At 49.8% G+C, this 22,142-nt stretch overlaps 1 protein-coding gene across 3 annotated transcripts in view; it reads left to right on the forward strand.

The window, feature by feature from the left end:
• The window catches only part of CSMD2 (CUB and Sushi multiple domains 2), a 573,432-nt gene that overhangs the window by 447,436 nt on the left and 103,854 nt on the right, over positions 1-22,142 (forward strand). For all 3 annotated transcript variants that reach the window (XM_084784630.1, XM_084784631.1, XM_084784632.1), the window contains 5 exons: positions 4,627-4,765; positions 8,563-8,750; positions 15,768-15,962; positions 16,814-16,930; positions 19,405-19,518. In XM_084784630.1, the coding sequence (XP_084640756.1) occupies positions 4,627-4,765; positions 8,563-8,750; positions 15,768-15,962; positions 16,814-16,930; positions 19,405-19,518 (753 nt within the window). The remainder of the gene's footprint in view (positions 1-4,626; positions 4,766-8,562; positions 8,751-15,767; positions 15,963-16,813; positions 16,931-19,404; positions 19,519-22,142) is intronic.

A 22,142-nucleotide genomic window follows, 5' to 3' on the forward strand; every position in this document is an offset into this window, starting at 1 on the left:
TGCCCCAGGTGCTCACATATTCCAAGTACACACATACTCCAGATGCTCACATACTCCATGTGCTCACATGCCCCAGGTGTTCACATACTCCAGATGCTCACATGTCCCAGGTGCTCACATGCCACAGGTGTACACATACTCCAGGTGCTCACATACCCCAGGTGCTCACATACTCCAGGTGCTCACATGCCCCAGGTGCTCACAAGCCCCAGGTGCTCACATGCCCCAGGTGCTCACAAGCCCCAGGTGCTCACATGCCCCAGGTGCTCACATACTCCAGGTGCTCACAAGCCCCAGGTGCTCACATGCTCCAGGTGCTCACAAGCCCCAGGTGCTCACATGCCCCAGGTACTCACATGCCCCAGGTGCTCACATACTCCACGTTCTCACATGCCCCAGGCACTCACATGCTTGCAGCTTTTTTTCTCCTTGAGTGAAATAACGAACTCAGTTGTTGCCCGTGCCCATATGTGTGGACACAGAAGAGTAACCAGCTGGGCAGTAGTGATACATGCCTTTAGTCCCAGCACTCAGGAGGCTGAGGCAAGCAAATCTCTGAATTTGAGGCCAGTCTGGTCTACAAAATGAGTCCAGCCTGGCCTACAGGATGAGTCTATCCTGGTATATAGGATGGCCAGGGCTATGCACACAGAGAAACCCTATCTCAAAACGGGGAAAGGAATAGAAAAACTATGGCCACTGAGTCCATACATGTACTGGGCCCACACTAGACAGTTGATTAGATAACCCCATTTAGCTTTTCCCTGAAGCTCTCTGGATTTAGTACCGTTCCCTCATTATAGCTACAGAAGCTGAAATAGACAAATTTGGATATCTTGTCCCAAATTGCAAGGCTAAGAAGCAAGAGCCAAGATTCCTCCCACGCCAGGCTGAATACTAAGCCTCTTGGTTTCCTGCCACCCATGCGGCATCCCTGGAGCTCCATCCCATGGGGTTAGGGGTTATCCTGAGACCTCTCCCACCCATGCTGCATCCCTGGAGCTCCATCCCATGGGGTTAGGGGACATCCTGAGACCTCTCCCACCCATAGAGTTAGGGATGCCCTGAGACCTCCCCTAGCTGTGCTGCATCCATGGAGCTCCATACCATGGAGTTAGGGGACGTCCTGAGACCTCTCCCAGCTGTCCCTCTCCCCGGAGGATTCTGTGCTAGGGCCACCCTGATACCTGAGGCATTGCTTTGACTGCTCCCAGTCTTGGGGCCTGGCACCGAATCTAGTTCCTTAGTGGCCCTTGAAGCAGCTCAGCATTGTAAAGCAGGCTTTGCAGGCACAGTCAGACCCAAGTTCAGGGTGAGGATCTGCCAATCACTGGCTTAGTGGCCTTGGGGAAACTGTTCAGGTCTCATCCCTGGGTCCTCACCTGTGAGAGAAAATACGCGTTTCCCTTGTGGCATCGTAGAGTGACAGCACATGTAGCCCTCATTTTATCAAATGCCATCTCCCTTCTCCTCTGCCCCCAATTCCCTTCTTTGTTTCTTATTTCTAATCCTTGGGCTCCCTTGCTCTCCTTGAGCCAGAATCTCATTGGTGGGGGAAAGTTCTGCTGAGGAGCACCCGTGGCCCCTTTCAGAGTCTCCTGTCCCACAAGGCTCTAACCCTCTTAGCATCCTTTTCAAGTCCTGTACCAGCATACCCAGGAGACCCTGGAGATGTCTGTGCTGGGCTGAGCCAATGGGCTACCTCTGGGCACCGAGCAGGGAAGTGAAGTTAATTCAGCTTGCACTGTGCACTCTTCCACGCACGGCCTCGGGGAGTGTTCCTCGGGCCACAGCATATATGTCTTTGCCTCCTTCTCACAAGCAGATTGGAAATCCCATCGATGAGCCTCTCATTTCCAGCTCCTTGGCAGTCTGCCACGAATAGAGCTCACTGGCCTTGATGGCCCCGCCTTACAGGAGAGAAACAAAGAAAGAAAGCAAATATTTGCCAAGCATCATCTGTGATAGATGCCAGGCTAGCAGTGATCACAGGGAAGTCATTGCATGAGCTTAGAGCTCTGGTTCCTGAGTTCAAGTCTTGTCTTCCCTGTAACGAGCTGTGGGACCTCACATAATTGACCTAACCTTTCTGTGCCTTAGTTCCTTTACCTGAAAAGCAGGAAATGGGTAATGCCTATCCTACATTTAAAAGTATGCCCGGTCAACACTGTACGGTAGAAACCATCATCATCATCAACACCATCATCAACATCACCACCACCACCACCACCATCCTCATCAACATCATCACCACCACCACCATCAACATCATCAGAAACAAGGAATGGGAGACTCAGAGAAGGAGAGAAAACACCCAAATTCATAGTTTTGTCCCCAGGACTGTGTGGCACCAGACCGATGCCCTTTTCACATCTCTTACTCCTCAGCACACTCCATCCTCCTCCTTACCATCCAGAGTGGTCAGCAGCTGGTTCCTGCCCCAACCCAGCATCTTATCTTACTGAGTCCATCTGTGCCCCTCATCTGTCCCTATGCAACTGCTGGTGACACAGCCCAGAGGTCCCTTCTAAGATCTTAGGGCGTAGCTGGCAGAGTGAAGAGACGCCCACACAGCTGACTGAGTGTGAAATAGATGCTTAGATGTCTGGTGCTAGGGGCCATCTGGACAAAAGCCATGTCAAAGCTGGGGCCTGGAATCCTGACACCCTAAGGGTGCTTTAGGGCCCAGCCGAAGAGCAAAAGGGGGATTTTAGAAACAACCACACTCACCCTTCATGCAGAAGCCTGAGGGAGAGCCCCGATCTGAGCTGGCAGAGAGCAGTTGATGCCATAATCCTGACCCAGAGTAATGGCATCGTGGAGAGTCGCAGAGAATAGCCCCCACACACACTTGGGCCAGAGACACAGGCTTGCTACGTTGTAGAATGACTTGGCAAAGCCATTCTTTGTTGTGGGACATCTCAGTCCAGCTGTGGTCCCAGCCAGCTGCCCCCTGACCAACCTTGTGCTCAGCTGAAAGTTCAGTAAAGGAGAGCAAACAAGGTGAGGGCCAGCTAGGGGAAACAACGTATCTGTGCTTCTCCTATGGACCTGTAGTGGGGGGACACTGTTCTCTCCCAGCACTGCCAGCAGCTTGGAGGCCATCTCACACTCCTCCAGAGAAGGAGATGGAATATGGAGCCAGGAAGTTTAGGCTTGAGTCTTAGAATAACAAAGGGAATTGCTTCATCTCTCTGAGCCTCAGTTTCCTCTTTGTGTATAATCCAGGAGGACGCACTCCATCCTCACCCTCAGCTCACTGAACTCTCGGTGAGACTGTGTGAGTGAACGCGTCATCTGAGCTGACATGTCCTGCCCAAGTGCTTGTAGATTCAGCATGGCTTATAGGTTGTCTTTCCATGGAAAAGACGCCCTGCTCATGAGTCCTCCGGGCTAGCATTCAGCTGTGTTAGGGCCCCTGTGGCCTGACTAGGGACTTTCTCTTTTATAGGCTCCCTTATGGGAGCTGACCAAATCAACAGTGTTTCTGCAAGCAATGCAAGAGCTTAGCTCCAGTACAAGCCAGGAGCCACTTCCTTGGCTGACCCTTTTGGCCTCTGTGACACCCTTTTGCGCCCCCTGCTGGTCACCTCTTCCAGCCCTTGCACTCTTAGGGGCCCACCACCCACTATTGACTTTGGTAGTGCCCGCCCCCCCCCATGTTTCCGTTTGAAGGCATCATCCAGTGTCCACCAGCTTTCTTCTATTGACTCCTTATGCCCACAGCATCTGCTCTGTTCGGCACCCTGTACCACAACCCTGTCCAGGAACAGTACCTTGGTGGATCCCTGACCACCCTCTCCTCTTTATCTGTTGAGAAGCCCATCAGTCCAGGAGAGGATGGTTACTGTGGGCTCATAAGGGATCGTAGCAGATCGGTTCTGGTGCGGTGCATATTTCTTAGGCAAAGAGTTTGAGAAGCTGGAAGGCATCTGGGCTCTAAGCAGATGCCAACAGAACTGGCAGCTGAGGAGACCAGCCGTGCTTGGCAGGCAAACACGATGGTGTTTTCCACTCCCTATGATAGCCTGTACAAGGAAGAGGCAGTGAATGCCCGCGAGACGCTCCTGAATTGGGGACACAAGACAGTGGGAAGATGCCAAGCATTGCATGTGCCTGAAAGACAATGATGACACCGTTTTGACCATGAGGCCTTCCGCTAAGCATCACAGACAACACCCCGAGGGAAAACATCACCCCCAGTTACCACAAAAGGAAAATATGCAAGTCCCAGAGGTTAGATCACAGCCAGGAAGAACTCGGTATTTAAAAAAATAATAATTTATTGAGAGCTGAAGATGCAGCTCACTCAGTAGAGTGACTGCCTATTTATTACTCACAAAACCCTAGTTTCAGTGCCCAGCATCATGTCTAATCAGGTGTGGTGGCAAGCCACCTGTAATTCCAGCACTCAGGAGGTAAAGGCAGGAAGATGAGGGGTTCAAAATCATTCTTCACTATGTGACAAATTGGAGACCAGCCTGGGCTACACAAGGCCCTGTCTCAACAACAATAACAATAATATTGTTGTTTTTAACTGAGGTGAAATATACATAGTGTAAAATGGCCTTTGTAAGTGACCAAGTATAAAAGGGCAAACTTACTCTTGCCTTCCTCTCTCCTCAGCTCCTTGCGGGGGAGACCTAACTGGACCATCGGGAGTCATCCTGTCACCGAACTACCCAGAACCCTACCCACCAGGCAAGGAGTGTGACTGGAAAGTGACTGTGTCTCCGGACTACGTCATCGCCCTGGTATTTAACATGTATGTACCTTTCCCGGGGTGGGAGACAAAGGGGATTTTGAGGTCCTGGGTGCCCAGGTGAGTACTTAGAGGTGTGTGGCAGAGTTCTCAAGCCCAAGGGTAAGAGAGATACAGAGATGGGGGGTGGGGTGGGCGGGGCAGCATCCAGCATCCACTGGCTCTCTTCTCTGCACCGGGCCCTGTGTCTACAATATCCTTGCAATAGTTTCTGAAGCAGCTAACATTCCTCCTCTTATACTTCTGCGGCCACTAAAATCACAAAGGAGCCCCACCCGTGTCCCCTTGTCCTACCAGACTGTGTGGCCCTCTCCCCAATGCCTCCCTCCATCCCGTCACCTTGCAGATCTCCTTGACCGTTTCACCTGACACCTGCGCTCCCATCTTCGCTCCATTCATAAGCCGGTCTCCGCAGATCTGCCCTATCTCCCCCATGCCCACTCCTCCTCCCAGTAACCTTCCAGGCCACGCAAGCCTGGCTGCTGCCCCATCAGTCCATCCCATGGGGAATGTTTCTGATAAAAAAGACTCCAGCGTGGGCTGGGAAGATGGCTCGCTCAGTGTTTGCCACACAAGCCCAAGGCTCTGAATTTTAAAAGCCAGGCATGGTAGTACATGCTTGTAATCCCAGCACTTGGGGAGGCAGAGATAAGCCGCCCCCTGGAGCTCCCAGCCTAGCCTCCTTGGCAAGCTCCAGGCTGGTGAGAAAGTCTGTCTCAACAAACAAGGTGAGCAACTCTGCAGAACGATACCAAAGGTGGCTGTTGCGTGTGTGTGGACACATGTCAGCAAGCTCCCACATGTCTCCCTGATCATCTGGCTCCTGCCTGGCTTCACTTGGGCCACTCTGTTTCATCTAGCCTGCCAGGGTACTCTCTCTTATGGGCAACTTAAAGCAAAGATACAAGCAGGCAATGTGTGTGTGTGTGTGTGTGTGTGTGTGTGTGTGTGTGTGTGTGTGTGTGTGCTTATAATGCAGCCTGAATTTCTGAGTTTGGCTCCTACAATCTGGCAGGTCGCCATCTATCCTGAGCTCTAGCCAGATTGAATGCCTGGTGGTTCCCTGTGTCTCAGTGACTCTCCCATGCCCTGTAGCCTCATGTTGGCTTCTGCCTCCCAGGGACTTTCTTTTTCCCCTCCCTGTCCCACTGCTGAGGGCCGTCTCATTCCCGGAGACAAACTCAGACTGTACCACCACAAAAGCCTGAGTGTCTCCCTCCCTGGAGACTACAGATTTTATAGACCTTATTTATATCGTACATTATGAACCATTCTGTACAGCCAAGAGAGCGGCCTACGGCGGCCATGCTTTTGGTTTTGAGTGAGCAAACTTACTAAGTGTGCAGCAAGCCAAGGTGATAGAATAAATAATAAGCAAGAGCGCAAACTGTCATCAAATCAAAAATCAACTGGGAAGCCCACTTAAGGCAGCTGGCTAGAGCTCGGAATAGAGCCTGTCCCAGGCAGAACTGACTGTCCCTTCTGGTGAGGTCTAAGTGAAAGAAGAAGCAGCAACATGTCCAGATAACATCATCAAATCAGACAGCCACAGCATCAAACAGAAACCAACTGAGGCAGTCGAGGCAGCTGGAGTTACAAAGGGAGCTTTTGCTCCACGGATGAGCATCCCGTGGCTGAGCTTGGCGTGACTAGACTTCTGACTTCTCTTTGCTACTGTAGGCACTTTTGTATTGTGGGATAAACAATAGTAACTCCTGCTCAAAATGGTCCACCTTCTTGTTGTTCTCAAGGACACGGTGTTTTTACTCCCAGGGTTTTTACCCTCAGACTGTTTTACCCTCCCAGTCTCAGAGTTAGGGGAAGCCTGTTCATTCCTGGAAGTGACTAGGAAGGACACTTTGAGACACACCTGCTTTGAGAGTGAGTTTCTCACTCAGAGCTCAAACAGCTCGTGACAATCCACCACTGTAGTGTACGTCACACCGGCAGAGCATCCGCTGCTTCCTCCAGCGCCAGATACTTCTGGAAGGCGAGGCACGACAGCATGCCCCCTGTCCTTGGTGCCAGACACAGCGTTGGGCGTCTTGAGAGGGCTCAGATAAAAATTCAGTGATGTGAAGAGGGTAGGACAGATACAGGGAGGAAGATGCTGGTTCCACCAGGGTGTGGTGGCTCATGCCTGTATTCCCAGCGCTGCTGCTCTAATAGCAATTAGTTCAAGAGTTCAAGGCCAGCCTAGGTAGCCATGTGGAACTGTCGCAAAAATACAGAAACATAAATAGATTAGTTAGTTAGTAGTTAGTTAGTTAGTTAGTTAGTTAGTTAGTTAAATAGGCCATTCCCCAATTTATGACCAACATAGACTCAGCCAGAGCCTTTCCCAGAAGACTTTTGAAAGAATGGATAGTTTCCAGGATAAAGAGACCATGTTGCTCAGAAATGGGAGACACCCCTTCAGTCAGCACCAGTGTGGGAAGACTCCATGTGCACGGGACACACTTCTGTTTCCTAGACTCCCGCTCCGTTTCCCCCGCTCACCTCACCCTCTTTGTTTGAGCCAGGTTGTGGTCCCCTCCCTCCACCACATGTCTTGGCTAAAGGGAAGAAAGGCCATGTTCATTCCCAGTCCTACCAAATGGTACCCCATAGTGTTTCCACCCACTCTGGAGGATGCATGCCTTAGCACCGGAAACCCGTCTTCTGAAAACACATTTGCTTGTCTGTTATTTTCATCTTCTTGCACTTAATTTAGTATAAGTTGCCTTTACTAGACACGTGCTTAGGAGCAGAGTCACGAGCCAGAGAGCCGGGTCCCATTAAGCGTTATCAGATATACCACAGAGAGTTCCAAAAGGGGGTGAGGCAGCTAACACCCGTGCGAGCAGGCCTTGAGCGCTGCTGGGACTCCACTTCTCTATGTCTGTCCCTTTCCATCATGGTCACTCCAGGCAGGTGTGTCCAGCCTGCAGCCCGTGGGCCTCAGGTGTCCCTCGATCACTATGGATGTGGCCTGTCAGATTTGTACTTGGCAGCATTGTGTCACAATACCAAAAGCTTAGATACCCCTGCTAGCCACCCTAGGGGGATAAATTGCATCCATGAACTTCAGTTCTCAATTTGCTTAACTAAGAGATTTTTTTAAAAGATTTATTTATTTATTATTATGTATACAGTGTTCTGCCTGCATGTACACCTGTAGGCATCAGATCATACTACAGATGGTTGTGAACCACCATGTGGTTACTGGGAATTGAACTCAGGACCTTTGGAAGAACAGGCGGTGCTCTTAACCACTGAGCCATCTCTCCAGCCCAAGAGATTTTTTTTTTAGGATGAGTTTTCATCCCACACTAGGGTCAAGATAGCTCAGAGACAGAGAAACATTTGAAAATGACACTAGGACCCAGGTAGGGACAGATACTGGAAAGCTCCATGGCTAGCACATATGGAGGGAGGAAACTAGGCTGCTGGAGATAGCTCCCTTGGAGGCTCTGTGCTCTTAGCAGAGTCAGTGCAAACTAGCATGACAGCTGAGCACTGGAGTCAAGTAAGAGCCCTGGGCTCAGACCTGCCAGCTCGCAACTTGCTTTCCTTCCGCTGTGAGTAAAACCCGAGGTCTTTGGTTACAGACTTGAGAACACTCATAACTAAAATCTGCCACCTGTGCCCCAAGCCACACTTAGTATTCTCTCTCGTGACTGGGGAGTCACCGGGGCCTCATCCTCTTCAATCTTCGAGAGTGGGTACCATAGGATGATGGGCTTGCTTTCTGGGAGGCCCCAGCGCAGTCCCCTGTTTGACCTTAGTCGGGGCCGGGACGGGCCGTTTTTGTTCTGCAGATTTAATCTGGAGCCTGGCTACGATTTTCTTCACATCTACGATGGGCGAGACTCTCTCAGCCCTCTGATAGGGAGCTTCTACGGCTCACAGCTCCCGGGCCGCATCGAGAGCAGCAGCAACAGCCTCTTCCTCGCCTTCCGCAGCGATGCATCTGTGAGCAACGCTGGCTTCGTTATTGACTACACAGGTAAGGGCTTGGTGCTGGAGAGTGCCAAGGGTAGGGTCAGCGGGCCTAACCAAGGAGCGGCAGTGTGGTACAGAAGGGAGAGTGACAGGCTAGACTACAGGGAGCCTATAGAGGATTTATCTTTCCTATACCCCATTTGTCCAGCTGGCTTAGTCTTATATAGTCACACACCCCGAGGCTAAGAAAGCATGGTGGTAGCATTCTTCTGGCATCCTATTTCTGTTTTCAGACCACTAACCCTCTCCTCCCCTTCTCTCTAAGGCTCATTTCTAGCTCTACTTTGGTCTCATAGCCTCCCTCAGTACATAACAGCTAACACGTTCCCGGCCGTTCCCCGACCTTGTGAGGGTTCATGTTGAATCTCAGTCACGTGACCACTAACACGTTCCTGGTCGTTCCCCGACCTTGTGAGGGTTCATGTTGAATCTCAGTCACGTGACCACTAACACGTTCCCGGTCGTGCCCCGGACCTTGTGAGGGTTCATGTTGAATCTCAGTCTTCCTGTAGACCCCATCCAGAACCTCCACCATCTTAGGAAACTTACCGCATCTTACACCATCTTCTGTTGCTATCACGAGTACCCGAGGCTTGGTACTTTCCAAAGAAAAGAGAGTTATCTAGCTTACGGTTTTAGGTTGGGAGTCCACGATTGGGTCTGGCCTCCTGGTTGACCTCTACTGAAGCCCTCAGGGATAGAAGGAGCAGCGGCACAGCAGAGGGAACCCATACACCAGAGACTACATGGCTGGAAAGACCTGGGAGCCAGGCTTCCTGGGTCTGTAACTGTCCACTACAACTGAGGGACCCTTAGAATTGATTACCTTAATCCTTTTCCAAGGTAGCATCCCCATGACCTGACCAACCTCCCAGAGGCCACCTCTTAAAGGTCTCTCACCAGGACCTCAACACATTGATACCCAGTGTCAACCTTGGGGACATGCATGCAAAGCCAAGCTGTCTCCGCTAATATAGACAAGGTATCCTGTGCAAATCTAGGGTGCTGGTGCTTGGATACTGGCACTCCGTCACAGGCTGCTTGTCACCTGATGGCATCTTGTTCTCCTTCTGGCTCTCCCGTTCACGCACTGCCACCACATTTTGGAATTAGTCCAGTGGATAATAGAGAGGTCAGAAGGAGTTGATGGTTTTTTTTCCCCTAACGATAATAAATATCTTAGATAATATTTCCCTGTCATAGCTTCTCGGCTCTGTCCTTGTAGGCCTCAAATAGCCATAGACAAAACATACAGGAGTGGGTGTGAGCATGTGTTGAAAAGCCACTTAGGGCATGGTGTGGGGGGGCTTGCGATGTGGAATTGGCTTAGTCAGTAAAGCGTTTGCACATACGAGGACCTGGGTTTGAACACCAAGCATCCATATAAAAGCCAGGGAGCAGGAGGATGGTCCAGTGGGTAAGGACACATGAAGGGCAAGCCTGAGGATCTGAGTTAAGACCCCAGCATCCACATTAAATAACCATGCATGGCTACAAACCCACCTATGACCCACATGCAGCGGGGGACAGAGAGAGGAGGAGCGCTAAGGCTTGACTAGATGCCAGCTCAGCTTCAGGAGCAACAGGAGACTCTGCATCAAGAGAATAAGGTGGAACGTGGTTGGGCAGGACGCTAGACGCCTCCCTTTGGAGTATACCCACACACAAGTGTGTGTACATACATATGCTGCACACAAACACGCATATGCCACACACATGTAAAACAGAGAGAGGGGGAGTGGGGAGAGGAGGGAATTTTAAGTCTGTTTGTCACAGGCACTCAGCTCTGCCCTTGGATGCTAAAGCAGAAGGGTCAAAGCATAAGGAATTGGGCACAACCATGTGTCAATAAAACCTCACAAAAAAATGGCCGAGGTCCTAGACTGGCCAAGAGCATAGCCTGCCAGTTAACCGGATTGAACGTTCACGTTTCCTCCTTAGCAACTGGGTGACCTTAGGCAGGTTATTTAACCGCTGAAACCACCCCCCCATTTCGTCACCTGTAAAATAATGGCAGGAAAATCCCTGCACCGCAAAGCTACAAAGCTCAATGATCCTGTGCATTAAAGTGGTTGGTACAGCGCCTGGCATGTATCAAACACCCTGCGCTCTTCAGAGGTTATTAATAGTCAGGACAACCTGGGATTTGGGATTCCAGGCGCTCCACATTTTTCTACTCCATTTATTCCCCTTTTGACTTTCTCTTTGTCCTTAATTATCCCAGATGGTGTTGGCCAAATCCTAGCTCCACTTCTTCCTTGATTTGTGAACTTGGCAAGTTATTATCTCCTAGAACACCATCTACAGCATAGGCAGTAAAAATGATGTTACAGACGGTTAATACTCAAAGAATATATACATATATATATATATATATATATATATATATACATACATACATATATACATATATAAAAGAGTGAGAGAACGATGTATTAGCCTAGTACCCAGAATGCACCAGATACTCTAGAGTCGGCCCATTCCCTTACTCTTGCCATCATCTAGGTTCAACCAGACCTCATCAGCCTGTGTGCACAAACGGGCCCACGTCACCTGTTAAAATTAAGGCTTCTCTGACTCACATTTCCCACTTGTGTAACGTAGGGCCTCAGCCACCCTGGGAATACCACATATGTGTTTACAGATAATGCCAACTGCGATTGTCACCCAGTCCGTGTTTATCAACTGCCAGAGCTCTCTGTGTATTTCTTATCCACCAGCTGGTTTGAGTCCTTTTGCTGTCTGCCATTTGTCATGTGCCGTTCTAGAAGACACACGGAGCATGTAATGCAGGGCTGTGTTCTCAGTAGTACTCTTGCTGCAGGGGCGGGCCTGGGGGATGGGTACCTTCCTGTTCTATTGTCTTAGTTTCTTTTTCTGTTGCTGTGATAAGATACGCTAATGAAAGTAATAGAAGCAGCTGGGCTGTGGTGGCGCACACCAGGAGGCCGAGGCAGGCGGGATCGCTGTGAGTTCAAGGCCAGCCTGGTCTTCAAAGGGAGTGCAGGACAGCCAAGGCTACACAGAGAAACCCTGTCTTGAAAAACAAAAAACACAAAACAAAGAAGAAAAAAAAAAGAAGGAAGGAAGGAAGAAAAAAGAAAGAAAAGAAAGTGACAGAAGGGAGATGGTTTGCCCTGGCCCACAGTTCAAGTGCACAGGCCGTCATGGTGGGGAAGTCAAGACTTGAAGCAGCTAGTCAGGAAGCAGAGGGCTGGCAGGGTGCATGATAGTGCACAGTGCCATCTTCCACTGCTCCAGTCTGGGATTCCACAGCGGGCAGGTCTTCCTCCCCCATTTAACAGCATCACAGTAACCCCCACAGGCACACCTAGAAGCCCGTCTCCCAGGTGACTCTAAATTCTGCTGAGCTGACATGAACACTAGCCTGACACCTCTCTTCTTTGAGGACCACTTAACGTGCTTGTCCCTCACCATTCTCCACATTCACATCTCAGGACAAACAGTCGTACATTCTGGTGTGCACATGTGTGTGTGTGTGCATGTGCGCATGTGCATACATGTGTAAATACAGGTGCATGAGGAGACTGGAGGGTCACCCTTGCATTTCACCCTCAAGAGTGCTTTCTACTTCCTTTGAGAGAGTCTCTTCTTGGTCTGTATTTTACCAAGTATGCAAGGCTGACTGGCCAGAGAGCCCACTTCTCTTAGCCCAGCGCTGGGATTAGAGGCACACAATCCCACACCCAGAATTTGCACATGGGTTCCGGGCATTGAACTTGAGTCCTGTGTTTGCAGGGCAAGCACCTTGTTGACCGAACCATCTCCTTAGTTAACATCCAGCCTTGTTAACCAGTCCCCTACTGGCTGAACATTTTGGCTACTGTTGCAGGATTTTGCTCTTAGAAAGATCAGGAATGGATCTCGTCTATGAAGACCAGAAGGAAGGCTGTTTCCGTTTTGCTGCTTTGGGCCACTTGGGTTTTATTTATTACCGTGATGGTGATGGTTTGGTCGTCCCACCTTATTTACAGCCAAGCGCAGGCCAGCTGCAGATCTGTTTCTGGTCCTCATTCCATCTCTCACTAGCTGAACGGCTTGGGGGACACATTCTGCTTCTCTGAGCACCGCATTCTTCATGTGGCTCCTGTGTGTGAACGTACCTGGCTCTGCCTGCTGAGGACACGGGCGAGATGACAGATTCGGAAGGGCTCTGAGAATGACACAGTGATACTCCTATGTGTAAGCTGTCATCATCGTTATTAGTGTGATGGCACAAGCCCGTCCTCTTCTGAAATGTGAGAGGATGTGAAGACACGATGAATCCCAGAGCTTATTGGTCGGCCATGTCTCTCAGTGTTCAGCCAGACAATCTAGCAATTATTTACTGTATTTTTTCGGACCATAAGATGCATTCTTCCACAAAAAAAAGTGTTGGGGGTGGGGGGGCGTGTGCCTTATAGTCTGATTGCTGTTTTTCTTGTTTTACTGTTGTAAAAACTGGGTGCGTCTTATGGTCAGGTGCGTCTTATGGTCCGGAAAAATATGGTATCAGGCCTGTGCTTTGATCCATGGCCAGCCCTAGAGCTAAGTTCTGTGGTGGTTGGTTGCTAGGAATACAAGAAGACTAGGCCATTGTGCCCATCCTCCAGGAGTTTGGGAGCCCCTGGAAGTAAGTATCCTTGCCCTCCCTGTCAAGAGAATGTAATGCATCTCGAATTCAGGAAAAAGAAGCAGATTTGCCAGAGACAAAGCCGAGTTCAAGAAACCCACCCAAAATGAGTAACAATGAAAAAAGCAGGAGAGCCAATCATCCTTCTAGCATGGGGTGGGAAGAAGTTCATGAGCCCCCACCCCAAGTGGGGGCTCACAGACAATTAGTGACTTCTGGATGAAGAAGAGTCAGTTTCCTTTAAAGGGTATGCCTCCTAGTAGGTCAACCAGGCTCTAGTGGACGACCCCCACACTGGGAGTATATGTACTGCATAGCTGGGGCCAATAGGTTATTCATTTTTAAAAAGGTGAGAGAGGGACCTATCCAGATGTGGGGACAAATTGCACACAGATGTGGGGACAAATTGCACACAGAGGCTTGTGTGTCTGGAGAAAGTCATCAAAGGAACATCAAAGGGGCAACATCTCAGATGGAATGACGGGGCAGCACCTAGAGGGCCGTATAGGCCTGGGAGGATTTTGTCTCTTCTGAGGGAATAGAAGGTTTTCCTTATGTTTTCTGTCTCCTAGGCCAGACCTGGCTACCCAGGAGCCTGGGGTTTGTAGGTCTTATCTGCCGCCTGGGAACTGTGAGCCAAGCATTGGCTCCGGCTCCATCACTGAAATAGGAAGGGGAAAAAGAAAGCAGGTGCCACAGCTGGCTCAGACTCTGTGTGAGCTTGGTTTCACTTTCTTAATTTTAAACATGATTTGAGTCATTATGAATTTATGGTGACGGGTCATCATATCTCTGAGATTTGAATGTGGGTCACCCAGTGGCCATTTAGAGTCTAGTCAGTGCCTCAGGCATAAGGAAAGACCAGATTTGATGCAGGAGTCAGGGTGATGTACCATGGGGCACACTAGGAAGCTGAGGAGGGGCCCTTTGCCAGGCAAGTGAAGGTTCCTGGGGCCCAGTGAGTCCCATCAGTACAGCCAGGACTGCTGCATGCTCAGCTGCGTGGGGGAAACTGAGCTGGGACATTAGACGGGACTCGAATGTAAGAGCTGACGGACATGACAGGATTATAGACCCTTAGGGCCCTGCCCCATCAGTCAGCAGGCTGATTGGCAGCTAAGTGACAGCCTTAAGCAACGGCTGCCGTGTGTATGTGCATTCTAAAAGGTACTCAGGTGACAGGGACTGCCCTCAGCAAAATTCCTCCTGAGCCATTTATCTCTGAACTCTTATATCCTCTCTTCCAGCTCTTCCCTGCTCTTCTGCTCAGACAGAGCCCCTCCGCCACAGTGGCTAGCGTGCTAAGAGTCACACAGCACTCTCGCCCTGCATCCACACTCTAACCAAAACCCAAGGGCCAGGGAAGGTTTCCGGTGCCATCTGGCCTTAGCTGTATGCTGCCACTGCCTAGCTGACAGCTCTGATGACAGGAGGGGGGAAAGGCTGTCACAAGTGGGATAAGGGCTGCCTTCCAGGACTACTTGGGATTTGGATGGGAAGAAAGACCATAGTGATGGTCTCCTTCACATACCCAGACCCAAGCTGCTACTCCTAGCTCTTAGGAAACACTAAGTATGGTACAACGAGGTGTCAAAAAGGATAAATGACTCAAGTGCATCCACAGTCACCTGTCTGGGAAGACACCTAAGAGTCTGTGGCTGGACAGAAAACACTATTATGTCGGTAAATCAGTGAGCACTTGGTATCCAGGGAAGACCTAGAAGCTTTTGACATCACAGAGGTTTGGGGCATCCAACCAGAGGTGGGGGTGAGGTTTCTCACTTCCTCCCTGAATCTGGGTTTAAGTGCCCTATTTATGAGCCTTGTAGAGCAGATATCTGCTCCACCCTTAGACCAGCACAGTGGAGGAAAAGACGAAGACAAGAAAGAGATGGTTTCAAGCCCTGGCTGTTGCCAGATTTGTGGCTGGAGATCAGAAGCCAAGAAAACCTATCCTATGCCGGTTGGGATGAGAGAGGAGGCAGGGGCCGGCCCTGAGCACCAACCTTTTATTGTAGTGCTCCCTGCCTTCTCCTCAGGATGTGGGTAAGGGTGTAGGCTCACAGCAGGCAGATCAGTATTTGTTCCCCTGGGGAAGCCAGCAAAGAGATGAAAAAGAGCATCCAAGGTGAAGACGTTACTTCCTCTTCTGGGGGGGGGGGGGTCACACCAAGAAGGCCCAGGAGAAGAGCTTCAGTCCTGACGACCACCCCCAGCCTCAGATCGCCAACACAATGTAGAGGCATTTCTAGACACGAAGGGAGATGGGCTGGGCATCCTTAGCCCTCACCCCCGCCCCTCCCCACACGGCTCATACGTCACTAATGAATGAATTCTCCCCGCTCCATCTCTCATTCTCTCTGTCTGTCCATCTGTCTGGTTTCCCAGAAAACCCAAGGGAGTCCTGTTTTGACCCTGGCTCCATCAAGAACGGCTCTCGAGTGGGCTCCGACCTGAAGCTCGGCTCCTCCATCACCTACTACTGTCACGCGGGCTACGAGGTTGAGGGGGCCTCCACCCTGAGCTGCGTCCTGGGGCCTGATGGAAAGCCACTGTGGAACAACCCGAGGCCAGTCTGCACAGGTGAGAGCAGCCAGGATCCGAGGGCCGAGGGATGCTGCCTGAGACGGATGCTGGGGCAGAAGAGTCTGTGGTGGGAGAAGAGAAGGAGGACAAGGTCCCAAGGGGACTTGCGAAGCACTCATGGTCTGACAGGTGGGTTTGCAGTAAAGGGGAGTGGCTTCCTCATCCACCCGGTGTCTCAGTCCTTCTGGGTGGTCATGTCTCTTGAGTGTGCCTTCCCCCACTCAGATAGATGCTAAAATAGCGTTGTAGGCCTGCCATCAGTGAGGTACACACTAGGACAGGGAGGATAAAGGTGACCCTGGGCTTACTCCTGGGGCTGAGGCCATTCTGAGAGGCGTGTCTGTGTTAAAGGCCACAAGGTGATCTGCACTGCCACCGGTGTGTGTGTGTCAGAACCCCGAGAGCCTAGGGGACCACCCAAACTGAAAATTAATGAGGACTCTCTGCCTGGGTAAGTGGGGGAGGCCAGCACCAAGGCCACTTTGTGCAAGTTGGCACCGACAATGGGAACAGGAGGCACCATAGGTGAGTGGCTCCCAGAAGGGAAGTTTGGGGAAGGAAGCTCAGTGAACACCAGAGCCTGTGTGCATCAGCCGTGGAGTCAAAGACCATGTCTAAGTCCTACATATAACCGTGAAAGTCTCATGATGTGAGCCCTAAGGGTGTGCCATCAAAGACCCGTGCCAGCGTTAACATTAGAGGGCAAAGGCTGATGTGTGTCCTTGGGTAGGTTGCAGGCTAGGGACACATGAGCGTCCTTGGCCAGGGCAGGGCCAGAGGCTCAGGCTTGGTGAAAGGAAAATAAGAGGACACCGTGACACCAGGTCCCTCACTGGCTTCTTTTTCAGCTCCCTGTGGTGGACAGTACGTGGGCTCAGACGGAGTGGTCCTGTCCCCAAATTACCCCCAGAACTATACCAGTGGACAGACCTGCTTGTATTTTGTCACTGTACCTAAGGACTACGGTAGGGTTTCCATGGCTCGCTTTTCCGTTTTCTGATTCCACCCCCACCCCCCACCCCCCACCTCTCCGTTTCTTCCAAAATAGCAAGCCCTCAGGCATGGTGTGGGGGGTGGGGGGGGAGATGGGGGAGGTGAACAGGTGGAGAGGGCTGATGAAGGCCAGGGGCTCCGAGTCTCCTATGCACAGCACGGATTGAAGGAACTAGAAGACCTGCAGATCCAGTCGGCTGGGGGCCTAGCAGTGTGTGGCCTGGGCTGGCATGCAGGTGGCTTTGAAGGTGAGGGAGAGAGAATGGAAGCCTCATCACTCCAAGTCGCCTGTCTGAGGAGAATCCAGCAGCTGTAAGGAGGAGGGAGGAGCAAGAAACCCCACGAGGCAAATACCTGCCCCCAAGAAGTCAGAGAAACTTCCAGATCCCTAGGCTGAAGAAATCAGCATTGTCACCCTGACCTTCTAGGAAAAACATACTACTACTTCTCAAACATAGGATGAGAAGAGCAGAGGCCAGGGCCCAGATGCTTGAGTCATTCAGCAAGCATTTAGTGCCAGCCACCAAGGCTGTCTGCTCTGCTGAGGCCTGGAACCACCCAGGTGGGAGACACACTCCCGTCTCTGTAACTCCTCGTCTCAGTCCCATTCTCACCTGTAGCTCCGCCCCAGCACCTGGACCCTTAGTTATGTATGCACACACTGCCCCACCTCCCGCCAAGACAGGAGCTTTAGACCTGCAGGATTCCACTGGGGAAAGTCAGGAAACACTGTCCAGAAAGTCAGGAAGCCTTAATGGCAGGCATGCAGTACTGTGCTCAGCTGTTTTCGTGGCAAGGAGTTAAGTCCTTAGCCAGTAACCCACCCCGACCTGGGCAGCATCACACAGCTGAAAACTTCCGGCGAGAACTGGTTGCTATAAGGGGCTGTGTTCCAGAGAGCTCCTCTTCGCCAGTGAGGCCAAACCCTGAGCCTGGGAGGACAAGAGGTAGACTGGAGTCTCCAACTCAGGTGTCAGTTCTGACATCACGCTGCCGGGACGTTTTCTGTGATTCCCCTCTCAGAAGTAGCCTGCCTTACACTACCATGCTGCCTCATCCCCCTAGGAGATAAATAACACTCCCTGAGACTGTTGTTATTGTTTAGTTGCTAAGTGTGTGCATGGGTGGGAAGGGGCACTAAAATGCACCACGCTATGAAGGCGGAAACTCCTCGCGTCCCTCTCACTGTCAGACTGCAGACCCCTGTCACCAGCGCTGTGCCCATTTTTAGGGTATAGAAATATTTCTTTCCCCGCATTCTTCCTCTCCTCCTCAGCCCATAGTCAAGAACTAGGATCAGGCTGCTTCATTCTGCACCGCCGATTATTTTGTATCAAGCAGGTAACTCCATGTCCTGAGCCCCTCCCCCTCTGCCCCAGCATACAATATACACAAAACATACACATCGCCTAAAGAAAATGCATATGACATACACGCACAGCACACACAAGCACAGCCCATACAAACTCACACATACGTCCTACTTCCTGTGAGCGGAAGATTCTGACCCCAAGCAAGAATGGGACCTACCTGGCGGCTATTGCTGGCCTGGCTGTATACCAGGTTAACTAGGAGACAGGTGTGGTCAGGTAGATAAGAGCTGTCCCCACGGTGACCAACTCTGCCCCGCCCCCCAGCACTGACTGACAGAGAGAAGAGAGCTGAGGACACCCCTGATGTTTTCAGATGGAGACCCGAGCTCATGGGGGTCCCTTCTCAAATTAACAGAATGGTCTCAGGAATTCTTTTAACTTCTGAACCTCTGCTTCTTGGTCTACAAAACTATGAATAATTTCTGTGGAAGCCAAAGTCAAAGAAGACAATGCACACAGCCAATATGGTCACTGGCAGCCAATGGGTGCAGGGTGAATGTCACATCCCCTCTTGGATGAGTAAGGTGGAGATATTGCCCACTGTGTAGACTGCTATTCCTGCCTCGGGGCCAGGCTGCTGCTCCCTGCTCTCATGTCACTTACTGTACAAGAGCTGGTATCCAGGGGCTGATCTGATTGGCTGGAAATTTGAAAGGAAGAAAGAAAAAAAAAAAAGCCAAGGGGATCACAGGCTCCTGGAATCAGGGAGGAAATGGAAGATGGCACCAGAAGCTGCTTTGAGTCCTCAAGTGGCTGCTGCAGCTACGTAGAAAAGAGTGAGGTTGGCTCCAGTTTACCGCCACTGACCTGACCTTGGGTGCAGGTGTGAGGGTCGCCTTGACCCCTGTGGAGAAGAGCAGCCAGGGACTCCCCAGCTGTGTCCCCATGCCCATTGTTGTCATGTGCTAACTTTGCCGTAGAGAAGCCCACTGACCTAGCCCCTGCACCAGCAATTCGCTCTAGCTGCTCTCTTCCTGGCCTAAAGCCATCAGGTGCCCCATCTCCTCCCCCGTACGCCTCGGTACCCTGCCCATCCTCTGCACTGAGATTTTCATGCCATGTCTCCTCCACAGTGGTGTTTGGCCAGTTTGCCTTCTTCCACACAGCCCTCAACGACATAGTGGAGGTCCACGATGGCTACAGCCAGCACTCCAGGCTCCTCAGCTCACTCTCGGGCTCTCACACAGGTACTCAGGGGCCAACGAGGCATTGGGATGGAACAGGGGCAGTGGATAAGGGCGGGGCAGAAGGGGTGGCCAGTGGGCTACCCTAGGACTACAGCCAGGAATGAGGCCCTATAATCATCATGGCCAAAAATGTGCTGGTTTATAATCTGCTACCATGTCTCCACATCAGAGGGCCACACACAACAGAGGACCCAGGCACCATGCAGACTCACACCCAGACCTCATCTTTTTTCACTATGAAAATGTTGTGTTTTCCTTGAAGGAGATGTAGGGCCAAACCAAAATCATCATAAGGGGGAATTTCAAGTAACCCTCAGAAGGAATGATTACCAAGATCTAAAAGTGTCCTTCTGCTCTTCAGATGTGCTTAGACGGACTCTTACATACTTTATTGAATGAAATAGTATATATAGTTCATTGTTGTTATTCAACATGAGCTTTCCTCCATCATTAGGCATCTCTCTCACAGTAGGGTGTTTAATGCTTCTTGGTAGGTCTTCTATAGTTATTTAAGATTTATGTAACAAATCCCCTAATGCTATTTAGCTTGCTTCTGCATTATGAACAATAACTCGCTGCATTATATGTACATCGCTAAACATGTCCCCAATTGCACCTCAGCAAATCTTAAGAACAGATGAGTTAAAGAATGCAGTGAGGAGGCCAGGCGGTGATGGCGCATGCCTTTAATCCCAGCACTCGGGAGGCAGAGGCAGGCGGATCGCTATGAGTTCGAGGCCAGCCTGGTCTACAAAGCGAGACCTAGACAGTCAAGGCTACACAGAGAAACCCTGTCTCAAAAAAACAAAAACAAAAACAAAAGCAAAAACAAGAATGCAGTGAGGTTATCAAGGCTTTTCTGTTATGCAGATTGTCAAATAAAAGTGATGAAAAGATCTTGCAGCTTTGTTCTCCAAAAGTGAAGTGATTAAAAGAAGTTATCCATTTGAAGTGTGTAAATAGTATATCATTTTCCAATTTGCCACTTTTATTGCTACTGAGGTGCTAACCTTTTTTTTATACTGTGTTTATTGGCCCATGAATTCTTCTTGCAAATTTGTGTCGATTTTTCTATTAGCCCTCATCTTCTTATTCATGAAGTAGAGCCCCACATGGCTACAGGCAAAATACATTCTATAGCGCAGGAATTTTCACACACTATAAAAAGTTTCCCCTCCAGTTTGCCATTTGCTGTGTAATTTTCTTCAGGGTATGTTTTGATATTAGAAAATTAAAATGCCCCTTGAAAGATCAAATTGCTCTTTCTTTCATCTTTACTCTTTTGCTTGTATACAGAACAGATGAATATCCCTTGGCTTTTTTTTTTCTTCTCCTTGGCTCCATCTCTTTGCCTTAATGCCTCTGGGTTTTATTTTGGCGTTTTATTTGATACAGAGACTCAAACCAATTAATCAGTTGTCCTAATATGATTTTGAAAATACCAAATTTACATATTCTAATTTTTATGGTATTTGGTTCTTTTCCAATACTTTTAATCTATTTCTTCCGAGTATATATTTCTCTCTGCTTTGGTTATTATAAAACTATAATCGTACTTGGTGCTATAATAACTGTTTAAAGATTTATTTTTATTTTATGTGTATGGGAGCTTTCACTGCGTGTATACATTTCCCAAAGAGGCCAGAAGAGGGCACTGGAGTTAGAACTGGAGTTAGAAAATAGTCATGTAAGTGCTGGGAAGTGAACTCAGGTCCCCTGAAAGAGCAACCAATGTTCTTAACTACTGAGTCACCCTCTCCAGACCTGTCATAATAACTTTAAAGGGTGTGGTTCTACCCATCTCTTTGGTCATTCTTTGACTGATTTTGTTTTGTTTTGTTTTGTTTTTGAGGCAAGTCTTTCTACTTAACCCAGGACGACCTCAAACTTCCCACCCTCCTGACTCCCAGGCCTGCAATCCTACAACCAGTTATTATGACTTTTTAAAATTGGCCACTCTTGTTTTTAACCTCCAAATATTATCCAGAAATATTTTGTCCGTTAAAAAAATGCATAGGGCTGGCACTATCGCTCAGCTGGCAGAGCGCTAACCGGGCATTACTCAAAGGCAGGCATGTTCAGTGCCCAGCGCCACATAAACCCGGTGCAACGTGCAGGTCTGTGATCTGGTGCAGGGTGGAAGCACCAGAGTCAGAAGTTCAAGGTCATCCTCAGCTACCTAGCAGGTTCAAGGTCAGCCTGGGCTACGTGAGACAGGGATGCAAAACAAGAAAAAGGTACATAAGAACTATCTCTAGAATTTCACGCTATGTATAGATTGTTTTGGAGAGAGCGTACATCTTTTTCCTAATGCTTGTTCCCATCTGGAAATAGGGCCCGTGTCTCTATTTATCTCTTAGAAACTTCGCTAGTGACGCTGCCACTTTCATTAAGCAGTGTAATTTGTTTCTGTTGTTCTTAACTTTATTTCCAGCTGTCTCATAGAGGGTTTTTTGTTTGTTTGTTTGTTTGTTTTTGTTTTGTTTTGTTTTTAGCAGCCCTTATTGCTTATTGCTCTCTTATTATAAATGGGCCCCTTTCCCTCCCTTTGTGTTTTCTAGCCGGTCTTTGCTGGTCAATTCTAAGACTGACATTCAGAGTATATCCCTTTTATAAACCTGCTG

This window comes from Acomys minous (assembly GCF_964271855.1).
Source record: "Acomys minous genome assembly, chromosome: 6".
Taxonomy (NCBI): Eukaryota; Metazoa; Chordata; class Mammalia; order Rodentia; family Muridae; genus Acomys; species Acomys minous.